The sequence below is a fragment of the Amblyraja radiata genome, chromosome 3, assembly GCF_010909765.2.
Source record: "Amblyraja radiata isolate CabotCenter1 chromosome 3, sAmbRad1.1.pri, whole genome shotgun sequence".
Lineage (NCBI taxonomy): Eukaryota > Metazoa > Chordata > Chondrichthyes > Rajiformes > Rajidae > Amblyraja > Amblyraja radiata.
In genome coordinates, this window is record NC_045958.1 from 102,296,162 (window position 1) to 102,310,423 (window position 14,262).

At 43.3% G+C, this 14,262-nt stretch overlaps 1 protein-coding gene across 3 annotated transcripts in view; it reads right to left on the minus strand.

The window, feature by feature from the left end:
- Nucleotides 1-350: 350 nt before the first annotated feature.
- The window catches only part of LOC116971343 (angiopoietin-1 receptor-like), a 79,178-nt gene continuing 65,266 nt past the window's right edge, over nucleotides 351-14,262 (minus strand). For 2 of the 3 annotated variants that reach the window (XM_033018453.1, XM_033018451.1), the window contains 6 exons: nucleotides 13,149-13,262; nucleotides 11,793-11,863; nucleotides 8,537-8,577; nucleotides 8,109-8,205; nucleotides 6,313-6,412; nucleotides 351-2,784 (listed from right to left, as the gene is read on the minus strand). In XM_033018453.1, the coding sequence (XP_032874344.1) occupies nucleotides 2,710-2,784; nucleotides 6,313-6,412; nucleotides 8,109-8,205; nucleotides 8,537-8,577; nucleotides 11,793-11,863; nucleotides 13,149-13,262 (498 nt within the window). In that variant the 3' untranslated portion in view covers nucleotides 351-2,709. The remainder of the gene's footprint in view (nucleotides 2,785-6,312; nucleotides 6,413-8,108; nucleotides 8,206-8,536; nucleotides 8,578-11,792; nucleotides 11,864-13,148; nucleotides 13,263-14,262) is intronic. The other variant, XM_033018452.1, reaches the window with a different exon arrangement.

A 14,262-nucleotide genomic window follows, 5' to 3' on the forward strand; every position in this document is an offset into this window, starting at 1 on the left:
TATGAAGCCTATAGGTAAATCCAGCCCTGCTGAGGGCCCCCTAGATCTCGAGGCCCTAAGTTTAAGCTTGTGAAGCTTATACGTAAATCCGGCCCTGGCTGTGTGTGTGTGAGAGAGAACTACTCTCGGATAAGTGTGTGTGTGTTCTGTGCTACACCTGCGGGACGGATGATTTTGGGTTACGGGCCGGATCTGGCACATGGGCCGTAGGTAACCAACCCCTGGCTTACAGAAAGCTACACGTTTCAACAATGTTTCAATTATGCTTTTAATGTCACATGTGTGAAGTGCAAAGCACAGTGGAATTCTTTTCATACAGGTTGCTTTAATATTAAATGCACTTAGGACACTTAGTTGTCAAATAATTTTATTTTTCCATATGGAATTAAACAGATACAGAGATAAACTTAAGTAATTTGGTAGAAATGGAGAATATTTTATTATCTTCTCAAACCAATACGTTGGTGTATGAATAACAAACAATGCTGGAGATCACTGCATACTGATTCACTAAGGTACTGCATCCTTTCAAAATTATCAGCCAGCGTAGATATACATGACATGTAATACTGCAGATTAGTGGGAGAAAATGCTTACATGCATGAAGTCAGACACAAATATCGATGCAATTATTTTTTTTAAAGCAGATTTTTAAATATTACCTTTGACTAAATGTGGCTATGCTATAACCTGTAGTCACACATCATGGAAACAGGCATGCGGGTTCAATGTATCCATGAACAAGCACCCACTGCCTTTAATCTCAATCTTTTCCTCTTTATCCCCATCAACTGCCCCTGATTTTCTTTCCATCCATTTGTTCCAGGGATAATTTACAGAAGGAGTTAACCAGCACATATTTGGCATGTGGGACGAAGTTGAGACACCTGGAGGAAACCCATATGGTCACAGAGAGAGCACGGAGGCTCAGCGGTAGAGTTGCTGCCTCACAACGCCAGAGACCCGGGTTCGAACTTGACTATGGCTGCTGTCTGTATGGAGTTTGTAGATTCCTGCGTGGGTTTTCTCCGAGATACTCTATTCCCTCACACACTCCAAAGACGTGCAAGTTTGTAGGTTAATTGGCTTGGTATAAATGTAATTTGACCCTACTCTATGATAGTGTTAGAGTATGTGCGGACTCGGTGGGCCGAAGTGCCTGTTTCTGCGCTGTATCTCCAAACTAAACTAAACATAAACTCCTCATAGACAGCATCATAATTGAACCCAAATCAGTTGAGTTGTGAAGCAGCAGCACTAACTACTGTATTTTGCTGTAACAGGAATTAAATAGGTTTTGACCCAGTCATATAAAAATAGTGGGGTTTTTGGAAATCCAAGAGAAGTTGTGGTAGTTTGATTTTAAAAAATGAGTTCAAGTTCACAGGTTCAAAATCTAACACATTTCTTTTAACTTAGTGTTCCTATTTTGATGTTGTTCATGTTTGCAATGTGCCACAGCCCCAGTTTTAGGCCTGGACATTGTACAGGGCACCATGGAAATAAACAGAATTAATATTCAATAACAACTGTAGCATTGAGAATTTTGCCTTGGATTGGATGCCCTTGTAATTAAAATCAAAAAAGCTATTACCTTGGCATGTTCAACTGCAAGTTGTTCAATAATGAAATGCCAAGAACAAAAGACAAATATATAATTGCCAATAACTGGGCCACTGCAACATCTAAATACTATACAGCTCTACTTCCATGTTTGAATCTATCTACTACCTACCTGCCATATTGACCACAAAGAGAAAGAGTCCCACTACAGTTTTTCACGAAAGGCCAAGAATTCTCCCCAGCAAGAGGTAACACAGTCGTGCAGCAGTAGAGTTGCTGCCTGACAACACCAGAGAGCCGGGTACAGTCGTGACTATGGGTGCTGTCTGTATGGAGTTTGTACGTTCTCTCTGTGACTGCCTGGGTTTTCTCCCACACTCCAAAGATGTACAGGTATGTAAGTTAACTGTCTTTTGTTAAAATTGTAAATTGCCCCTAGTGTGTAGGATAGTGCTAGTGTATGGGGTGATTGCTGGTCGGCGCAGGCTCCGTGGGCTGAAGGGCCTGTTTCCATGCTGTATCTCTAAAAGGTCTAAATCTGGGAATTTATCACTCTACCAATACAATGGAACAAAGTTTATCTGTTCATTATCACACTGTGTTTGAAGTGATTTATCTCTAGAAAGTTTATACATTGGTATAAAGTAGTTGTAATGTTCTAAGGCTGTGAAAGCATTTCTTTATTGCACCATTTTTAATCTATAATTTCTGTCTCTGTGTGTTATTTTCCCTGAAGGCTTAAAGTTACGATGCGGGAATATTTCACACGCTTAAAAAGCCCATATAGGTGGTTTAAATAAAATTAACCTCTCCACTAAGGGATGAATTTAAGATTAATGCAAAGGTGTTTCCAATTCAAGATCAATGTGTGGTATATTTCCATTTAGGTGTAAATTAATAGTGTGTTCACTAGCATGGAAATTCTCAAAGCATTATGGCTTTTAACCAATTTTCATAACTAGTAACAATTTGTGAGCTTGCAATAATTCCTTAAACATTCACTTTCAATACCTTTCACATCACAAATATAATATAGTATATTTCTAGTATATATTGTAATGCTATATTTGATGGTGATCTGTATTTTACAATAGTTTACTAATGCAATTTGGCTTAATTTCTGCGATGCTTATCCTCACGAACTGTTTATCCAGCTTCTTCGGCAGAGCAGTCAATGCCAGCGTAGGTGAATTTCTCAAAAAGTGTTGTGTTCACATAGGTCTGAGTGGACATTAAGAATATAGAATGAATGAATACAAAAATAAATATGGAATTGACACTTTGCAAATGAGAACACACATCCCATCCAGCTACCCCACCTGCAAGAAAGGTTAGCACAAGATTTTATCTTAACGTCTTTTCCTGAGATACATTGAGGGAAGATTTAATACAGATATATAAGATTGTGAAGGTAGACAAAAATGCTAGAGAGACTCAGCAGGTGAGGCAGCCTCTATGGAGCGAAGGAATAGGCAAAGTTTTGGGTCGAGTCACTTCTTCAGAGAGTCGGGCGAAAGGGAAACATGAGATATACAGTAGACGGTGGTGTAGAGGGATATAGAAATGAATGAAAGATAAGCAAAAATGTAACAATGATGATGCACACACACACACACGCACACACACGCACACACACGCACACACACATGCACACACACGCACACACACGCACACACAAACACACGCACGCACACACGCACACGCACACACACGCACACACACATGCACACACACGCACACACACGCACACACACACAAACACATCGCAAAGGCGGGGGCCAGGGAAAGCGGAGGAGCGCTGTCTGAGATTCACACCCGCGATGAAGAGGAAGGTAAATGGCTGCCACAGTGTACGGTAAGTCCTTTAGAAAGCGTGGGGTGGGGGGGAGAAAGAGGGGGAGAGAAGGGAGGGAGAAGGGGGGGAGAAGGAGTGGAGGCACTTTTAAGAAGCCAGACAACTTATAATAAAGTTTAGCGGGCATTTTCCCTGATCCGGAAAACTCCAATGAGCCAATCAAAATGCCGGTCAGCGAAGGAGATTGCCTATGGCTGCCCTCGACTGCCTGTAACTAAATAGCGATCCCACTCCACTGCACTACGAGTCAAAAAGAGCCATGCCGACCAAATTTTACTTGCGGAAAATTTTTCAACATGCTGAAAATTTTCTACGACCTAGCTGCGGCCACGAGTATGCGGGAACTTCCTTCGAGCATGTAGGAGAGTTCCAAAGACCTCATAGGACCTCGTGTCGACCATGCTGCGAGTTTGAGTCGAGGGCAAACTCTTCTAAACTCACAGATTAGGTCGCTGCAGTGGAACAGCCCTTTAACTATGGGAAGGTAGGACTGCACAAGGATAAAGGGGGGAATTTGTGTTTGTGATCAAGGGATGTAGGCGAGGTATTAAATTAATACTTTGCTTCTGTTTTCACCAAGGAAAACAGTGAGATCAGTAAAGAGAATACTAACATGCAAAGGTAGTTTGACATCAAGATGAAGGTGGTGTTGAAACATATTAAGGTTGATAAATCACTGGAATCTGATGGGATCTATTCCAGGTTATTGGGAGAGGCAAGAGAGGAGATTGTACTATCTTGACAAAGAACTTTGCTACATTTTAAAATGCTCTGATAGGATCTGCATCAATATTTCCTCGAAGATAGACACAAAATGCTGGAGCAACTCTGGGATAGGCAGCATCTCTGGAGAGAAGGAATTGGTGGCGTTTTGTGTCCAGACCCTTTCGGCCTGAAATGTCACCTATTCCTTCTATCCAGAGATGCTGCCTGTCCTGCCGAGTTACTCCAGCATTTTGTGTCTATCTTCGGTGTAAACCAGTATCTGTAGTGCATTCCTACATAATACTTCCTCTGGCAGCTGGTTCCATACACCCACCATCCTTTGTGTAAAAAAAAAGTTACCCCTCAGGTTCCTATTAAATCTCCCCCCCCCCCCCCCCCCCTCATTTTAAACGTTCTGAAGAAGGCTTTCGGCCCGAAACGTCGCCTATTTCCTTCCCTCCATAGATGCTGCTGCACCCGCTGAGTTTCCCCAGCAATTTTGTGTACCTTAAACGTACTGTATGTCGTTTGGTTCTCGATTGCTGTGCTTTCCCCCCGATCTATACGATTCATGATTTTGTACACCTCCATAAGAGCACCCCTCATCCTCCTGCGCTCCAAGGAATAAAGTCCTAACCTGCCCAACCTCTCCCTATAGCTCAAGCTCCTCGAGTCCTGACAACATCCTGGTAAATTGTCTCTGCACTCCTTCCAGCTGTTATATATTCCCCGTTTGGATGAGAATGTTGGTGATCCGATTAGAATGTTTGCAGATGGCAACAACATTGGTCGTGTAGTGGACACAGAAGAAGGTCACAACAGGATCTAGATCAACTGGGGAAAGTGGGCAGAGGAATGACCGATGGAATTTAACTTAGACAAGCACGAAGGAATGCATTTTGGGAATTAAACCAGGGCAAGACACATACAGTGAACGGCAGGAGATCTTGGAGAGTGTTGAAGGGGAGAGAACTAGGGGTATAAATACTTAGTTGCCCTGAAAATGTTGATGCAGTTAGATTGAATGGTGCAGGTGGCATATGGCATGCTTGTTGTCAGCTGCTGGGCATTGCGTACAAGAAATAATTGTTTTATGGTCGTATATCAATAGTACACCAAATGTGGCCTCACCAACGTCTTATTTAATTGTAAGATGACCTCCCAACATCTATACTCATTACTCTGACTGTTGAAGTCCAATATGCCGAAAGCCTTCTTGACCACCCTATCGACCTGTAATGCCAGTTTCATGGGGTGATTGGTTACATTGAGATTTGAGGACTGGAATTAGTAGGATCAGATCTGGGATTGGTAAATGGGTTGGAGTAAGAACTATGCCCAGGTTGTGCCAAGGGTTGTGAGGAGAATTGGGGACAGTTAGTGGCTGAAAGTAGAGATACAAGTGGCAGTAGATGACTGAATCTGGAGCAAATAAATAAACTGCTGGAGCATGAACATTTGACGGCACTGGGCCTGTACTCGCTGGCATTTAGGAGGGGGGGACATCATTGAACTTACCAAATGGTGAAATGCCTGGATAGAGTGGATGTGGAGAGGACATTTACACTAGTGGGAGAGTCTAGGACCAAAGGGCACAGCCTCAGAATAAAAGGATAAGAATAGTACATGTCCCAGATAGATTCCTGAAATTCTTACTTGCAACAGCACAACAGAATATGAAAACATAGTACACTGTAAACAATATAATAAACGAGAAAAAATAGTTCAGTGTGTGTGCATACACGTATACTCACACATACACACATATATATATATATATATATATATATATATACACACACGCACGCATGCGTACACATAAAAAAAAAACTATAATAGTGCAATAATAGACTGTAGTTCAGTGCTTAATGGAGGTTGTAGCATTTAATAGCCTATTGGCTGTAGGGAAGAAAATGTCCAGATTCAAAAAAGTGTCTAAGTGTAAGAAAGCTTGTGCTCTGGCAAGATTTTTTCACAGAGACGTAAGTGTCTGGAATGCATTGTCAGGGGTGGAGGTAGATACCATAGTGGTGTTTAAGAGGCTCTTAAGAGGCACACGGAAGTGCAGGGTATAGAGGGATATGGGCCAGGTACAGGCAGATGCGATCAATTTAACTAGGCATCATGTTCGGCACAAATATTGGGGGCCGAAGGGCCCGTTCCTGTGCTGTATGTTCTTATAGACTCACCTTCCTCTCCTCAAGCATTCTGTTCAGCGATACCAGTATCTGACCAAACATCGGCCTCTCATAAGGCTTTTCTCGCCAACACTGTCTCATCAATTCATACCTGAAATAATTATATTTGATGATTCACAACTTCTCTCACTGCACATGCTAAATCACTTTAATGTTCAGTTAGATGAGCTTTAAAGCAGCATCGTTTCTCTTGTTAATATCAAAACTTTCTTAATAAACCCAACAATGGATTCAGGAAATATTCCTTCATGCACACAATGCAAGACTCATTCCGGCCGAAGGTGCCCACAGTGAGGGGCAGAAGCCTGGCCCTCTCGTTAATTATGGACTAACCTGCCTCACAGGCTTGGCAAATATAAGAGGAATAGGATCTGCTGTTAGTTGATGATAGGTGAGTGGGTTAGGAAAGGAGGTTCTTATGCAGCATACCCTCCTAGAAGGTACCATCTGGTCATGAATGCAGAATACAAAAATAGGGATGTAATGCTGATGCTCTAGCAGGCACTGGTCAGACTGCATTTGGAGCATTGTGAGCAATTTTGGGCCCCATATCAGAGGAAGGACTTTCTGGCGCTGGAGAGGGTCCAGAGGAGGTTTACGAGAATGATCCCAGGAATGATTGGGTTATTGTTTGATGGCACTGGGCCTGTACTGGCGTTTAGAAGGATGAAGGGGTACCTCATTGAAACTAACTGAGTAGTGAAAGGACTGGATGGATTGGATGTGGAGAGGATGTTTCCACTAGTGAGAGAGTCTAGGACCAGAGGTCATAGCCTCAGAATTAAAGGATGTTCCTTTAGGAAGGAGATGAGGAAGAAGTGCTTTAAACAGAGGGTGGTGAATTTATAGAATTAATTGCCACAGAAGGCTGTGGAGGTAGTCAATGGATATTTTTAAGGCAGAGATAGATATATTCTTGATTAATACAGGTGTCAGGGGTTATGGGAAGAAGGCAGGAGAATGGGGTAGAGAGGGAAAGATAGATCAGCCATGATTGAATGATGGAGTACACTTAATAGGCCGAATGGCCTAAATCTGCTCCTATCACTTATGATCTTATGATGCACATCATTAACCAGCATTCATAGAAACATAGAAAATAGGTGCAGGAGGCCATTCAGCCCTTCGAGCCAGTACCGCCATTCATTGAGATCATGGCTGATCGTCGCCAATCAATAACCCGTGCCTGCCTTCTCCCCATATCCCTTGATTCCACTAGCCCCTAGAGCTGTATCTAACTCTCTCTTAAATCCATCCAGTGATTTGGCCTCCCCTTTATTCTAAGATATATTGATAACATTCCACAGACTCGCCCATGTTAAATGCTGATTTGTATGTCTCAGCCAGGACTGATGATCTTAGGAATCAAGTCAAATTCTGATCGAATCTCGCACATGATCATTTGGAAAAGAGAGACCAGCAAATGGATTAAAAAAATTGTCACCAAGGATGAGGCAGGTTGGCCCATAATTAACCGAGATGCCGTGTTTTGAGACGAGGTGCTTGCAAATGCCTACGATTTAAGTAGGAAAGGTTTAGCACCAGCTGAATGCAGGCGTAATTCCATGCACCCATTTGGAGAAGAATGATCTTCTTCTTATCGAGTCCACACACAAGATTAGAAGTTGTTCAGCCAGAGCTGAACACACTTCTAGGCATCTGCATACAATGGTGTCTGTCTTGTCGCTTCTTGTGCTTCTTGTGCGTGGTGGTGGAAAGATTGGAGGAAACAGGGCCACGATGTAAACGCTCTTCCCTTGACCCCGAGAAGAATGGTGAAGACCTACACTTCATCAACACAATTGGGTGGTTTCTCCATCCGGTATCCTAGTGGCAGCTTCTCGTAGAGTTCTGCGCAGGTCATTCCACAGTAGGGTGTGCCACCTGACCAGAGGCAAGAAGTAGAAAGAATCATTTTATCGGAACTTTGCCCAAAACCACAGCATTGAACATACATCACCCAACGCGTCACGTCTTTTCCCTCCCACCCGACATAATTCCCTGCCCACCACACAGCTTTCCACCCCGTACTAGTCATGCACCTGTCCTTGCAACAGCCTCACACCCAGTTCTCTCTCTCTCTCTCACACACCTACAGACACACACAGTTCTTGCCTGGAAAACTATCCCCTGCAACAAATGACTTCCCACAATCAGACGCTGACCTTCCCGGAGATGGCCGAGCGAAGTGAGTGATTAGAATAATATTACTCACCCAGGCTAACAATCTCCCACAAAAGGACGCCGTAGGACCATCTGCGGAAAACAGTGTACGTTTTGGGAATATGCTTAATAAAGTTCCTTTCTAAAAATATTAATGTCTTTTCAATATGAATTTCATTCAAACACTTTTATGAATTTACTGAGGCTGTTTTAAAGTCATGGAGTCACACAGCACGGAAACAGACCCCTCGATCCAAATCCTCCATGCCAATCAAGATGAGTAATTTAAGCTAGTTCCATTTGCTCATGTTTGGCCCATATCCCTCCAGATCTTCCCTATCCATGTACCTGCTTACAGTCTTTAAAATGCTGTTATCATAACTAATTCAACTAGCCCCTCTGGCAGGTTGTGCTATAAACCCACCACCCTCAGTGAAAAAGTTGTCCCTCAGGATCCTATTAAATCTTTTCCCTCTCACCTTACACCTATGTTCTCTGGTCTTTGATTCTCTTGTCCTGGGTAAAATACTTTGTGCATTCACCCTATCCATTCCCCTCATAATTTAATAACATTTTTAACATCATTCCGCAGCCTCCTGCACTCTAAGGATTAATGTCCGAGCCTGTCCAACCTCTCCAGCTCGGGTTCTCAAATCCCAGCAACATTATCAGAAATATTCTTGGCACTCTTTATTTTAGTTTAGAGATACAGTGTGGAAACAGGCCCTTCGGTCCGCACCGACCTGCGATCACCCATACACTAGTTCGATCCTACACACTAGGTACAATTTGCAGAAGCCAATTAACCTAGGAACGGGCAAGTCTTATCAGCTTAATGACATCCTTCCTATAGCAGGGTGACCAAACCTCAATAGAGTACTCCAAATGCAGCCTCACTAACATTTTGTACAACTGTATGATAACATCCCAACATCTATACTCAATACCTCACCTGATGTAGGCCGATGTACCAAATGTCTTCTTTACCACCCCATCCAACTGTGACACCACTTTCAAAATCAATATCTTATATTTATCTGCATTAAATTAAATTAATGATTACTTAGCCTACTTGCCCAGCTGATGCAAATTTACTAATCATGCCTTGCATATTCTCATCTAAGTTAGCGATATAAACCACAGACTGCAATGGGGCCAGCACTGATCCCTGAAGCACACCATGAGTTACAGACCTCTTGTCCGGAAACCACCACTCCATCACCACCCTCTTCTTCCTTCCAAGAAGCCAACTCTGTGTTGAGTTACCAACCTCTCCCTGGATCCCATTCGATCTAGTCTTCCAGAGCAGCACACAAGTGGAACTTGATCCATGCTGTATCTCCAAACTAAGACTATGGGAATATGCTTAATAAAGTTCCTTTCTAAAAATATTAATGTCTTTTCAATATGAATTTCATTCGTGCTGTGTGACTTTGCTGACATCTATATAGACAAAGTTCAACAAGGTTCCACATGGTAGGCTGCTATGGAAGGTGTGATCGCATGGGATCTAAGGAATGGATAGAAAATTGGCTTCATGGAAGGATGCAGAAGGTGATGTGGAGGTTTTCTTCAGACTGGAGGCCTGTAAATGGTGGTGTGCCTCAGGGTTTGGTGCTGGGCCCATTTCTGTTTGTCATCTATTTCAATGATTGGAATGAGAACATGATGAGCAAGTTTGCAAATAACACAAAAGTGGGAGGAATTGTAGGTAGTGAAGATGGTTGTTAAAAATTGTAGCAGCATCTTGCGTGGTTGGGTAGGTTGGCTGAGGAATAATTGATGGAAATTAACACAGAGAAATGTGACATGTTGCATTTTGGGCAGTCTAACACAGCCAGGACCTACACAATGAATGGCAGGGCTCTGGGGAATGTTGTAGAGCAGAGGGATCTAGGAGTGCAGGTGCTCGGCTTCTTGAAAATGGTGTCATAGTTAGATAGGATGGTCATAAATGTTTTTGGCACATTGACCTTCATCAGTCAGAGTACCGAGTATAGAAGATGGGAGGCCATGTTGCACATATAAAATGTTGGTGAGGCCACATTTAGAGCATTGTGTTTTGGACACCATGTTACAGAAAGATGTTGTCAAGCTGGAAAGGGTGCAGAGAAGCTTTATGAATGTTTTGCCAGGACTCGAGGGCCTGAGTTATAGGGAAAGGTTGAGCGGGCTGGGACTTTATTCCTTGGAGAGTCGGAGGATGAGGGGTGAGCATATGGAGATGTACAAAATCATGAGAGGAATAGATCATGTAAATGCCCAGACTGGGTGAATCAGAACCATAAGACATAGATTAAGGTGAGGAAAAGGTTAATAGGGAACCTGAGGGGTACAATTTTAAACAAAGGATGGTGGGTGTATGGAATGAGCTGCCAGAGGAGGTAGTTGAGGCAGGTACTATCGCAATGTCTAAGATACATTTAGACAGGTACGAGAGGGATATGGGCCAAATGCAGGTAATGGGACTTGTGTAGATGGGACATGTATGTAGGATACAAAGCTTATTCCATGTATCCACAACCCTCCATGTGAAAAACTAGCCTCTCTTGAGGTTTCTCATCCTCCTACTTTTCAGGGAAAACAGACCCAGTTTACACAGTGCAGCAGTCTGAAGAAGGGTCTCGACCCGAAACGTCACCCATTCCCTTCTCTACAGAGATGCTGCCTGTCCCGCTGAGTTACTCCAGCATTTTGTCTCTACCCAGTTTACGCAGTCTCTCCTTATAACTTAAGTCCTCCAGTCCCAGGAATATCCCTGTGACTCTTTTCTGCACCATCTCTAGCTTAACGACTCAACACTGTTTTCTCATTCCTGTTGTTATTAACTTCATACCAACTTGAAATGTCAGTTAGGAAATCTGTCTTTAGTCGGAACATCTACTAGATTTTTGTATTCATGCATTTTGGGAATCTTTTTTTTAGTTTAGAGATACAGCGCAGAAACAGGCCCTTCGGCCCACCGAGTCCGCACTGACCAGCAATCCCCGCAGATTAACACTACCCTACACACACAAGGGACAATTTACACATACATCAAGCCAATTAGCCTACAAACCTGTAGGTCTTTGGAGTGTGGGAGGAAACCGAAGATCTCGGAGAAAACCCACGCAAGTCACGGGGAGAACGCACAAACTCTGTACAGACAGCACCTGTAGTCGGGATCGAACCCGGGACTCCAGCACTGCAAGCGCTGTAAGGCAGCAACTCTACCACTGTGCCACCGTGGCCGCACTTTTTACTAGATGAAACATCGGCAATAAACAAGCACTAATCCGATCAGACTATGAAGACCATAAAGAACTTACGCATCGCTATTGGTCGTGTAAACGCTGTAATTTAGAGATTCAATGGCCATCCATCTGACTGGTAGTCTTCCCTGTTAAAATGATAAAACAGGAGTGGAAAACAACATGTGACTTTAATCACAACATCCTGTTATATGAAAATAATAATATTCCCCACGATGCTGCAACATCTGCTGACTAAGTTATAAAGAGCAAAGCTATTGATTATCTGTTCCAATGGCCCTCACTGGTGCGGGCAACATCCCTTTGGTTCAAGAGCCCTCAAAGAGATCCCATCCCTGTATTGTGTACAGGATGAGGTGCCGGTTTTCATTTGATGTCTGCTCTCCCAGTAAGGTATAGACACAAAAAGCTGGAGTAACTCAGCAGGACAGGCACCATCTCTGGAGAGAAGGAATGGGTGACGTTTCGGGTCGAGACCCTTCTTCAGCCTCCCAGTTGGGGGCCTTGCTTGGTGACAGTTCTAGACAGAAAAGTACAACTCAGAATGCATCTGATAACAGTGCAGCCAGCTTGAGGACATCTCCTCGAAGAAAGAAAAACCTCCCAAGGCTGATTGCAGATTGTCAGTGGTCATTACTGTTCCCATCGTGGCTATGTGGTCAGCATTTTCCAACCCCACAACCTCTAACATCAAGGAGAACGGAGGTAGTAGGTACATTAAACCTAAATCCTACAGCACTGTGGCTGAACCTTGGATGAAAATGGTGGTTGAAGAAGTGACTCGCCACCAGCAACTCAATGGCATTGAGAACAGGCAATAGGTGCTGACCTTGCCAGCTAATCCATTTTTTCACAACCTTCAGGCTTTTATAGTGCTTCTGGACTGGGATGAATGCAGTTCTGTTGAACTCTGTGGCCTTTTTAAGGAAAATTTGAGATCTTCTTAAGGAAAAATTCTTACGGGATTGGACAGACTGGATGCTGGGGGAGTCCAGAGCCAGGTGTCACAGTTTAAGAATAAGGGGTAGGCCATTTAGGGCTGAGAAGTGGAGAAACTTTTTCACCCAGAGAGTTGTGAATCTGTGGAATTCTCTGTCACAGAAGGCAGTGGAGGCCAATTCGCTGGATTCTTTTAAGAGAGAGTTTGACAATAGACAATAGGTGCAGGAGTAGGCCATTCGGCCCTTTGAGCGTGTGATCATGGCTGATCATTAGGTATAGCTCTTAGGGCTAAGGGAATCAAGGGATATGGGGAGAAAGCAGGAGCGGGGTACAGATTTTGGATCATCAGCCATGATCATATTGAATGGTGGTGCTGGCTCGAAGGGCCGAATGGCCTACTCCTGCACCTATTTTCTATGTTTCTATCACGCTACATGATTTCACAATTTCCCGTTAATGTTTTGTACTCACCATTGTTTTTTTTACATACACCTCCTTCCCTCTGGACAATCCAAAGTCAGCGATCTTTGCGACATAGCCATCTCCTACAAGAACATTCCTAGCAGCAAGGTCCCTGTGAATTAACTTAAAAAATAGAGAATTCTTAATGATACTGTCATTCAGTAATGCCCCTCTAATACTGCAGTATTCCCTCAATACTGTCCCTTTGAGATTCTGAGCGCACACGCTCAGAACTGTCCATTTTGCACATGCAGGATGGAACTGCAGATGCTGGTTTACACCGAAGATACACACAAAATGTTGGAGTAACTCAGCGGGACAGGCAGCATCTCTGGAGAAAAAGAATAGGTCACTTTTCAGATCGAGACCCTTCTTCAGACTGAGAGTCTGGGGAGAGGGAGTCACAGAGATAAGGAAGTGTAAGAGATCAAAAGAGATGAAAATCAAGGAAAATGTAGAATAGACCATTTTTAGCTGGAAGAAGCTGACAATAAAGCAAACAGCTGCAGTGTAATCAGAGGGACAGTCAGAGTGGTCGGAGAACTGGAAAGGGGAGGGATGGAGAGAAAGGGAAAGCAAGGGTTACTTGAAGTTAGATAATTCAATATTCACACTGCTAGGGTGTAAGCTGCCCAAGTGAAATATGAGGTGCTGTTCCTCCAATTTGCATGTTCCTCTTACATGCTGCATTCCTTCAGTATGCACTCTAACAACATAGCATTCCCCTTTAACACTGACACTCAACAGAGTGGCACTTACTTCAGTATTGCTGTTTTGACAGTGCAGTGCTCCCTTGGTAATGAAGATAGACACAACAAGCTGGAGTAACTCAGCGGGTCAGGTAGCATCTCCAGAAGAAAGAAATAGGTGGCTTTTCGGGTCGAGACCCTTCTTCAGACTGAGAGTCAGGGGAGAGGGAATGTGAGATATAGATTGTGATATAGAACAAATGTATGAAAGATTTGCAAAAAAGTAAGAATGATAAAGGAAATGGGCCATTGTTAGCTGTGTGTAAGGTGAAAACGAATTACAGACAATGAGACTCAACACGGCGACTTTAAAGCTGGTACGACTGATGCAGGGGTTACTTGGATAGAGAAATCAAGCTTCATACCACTGGGAT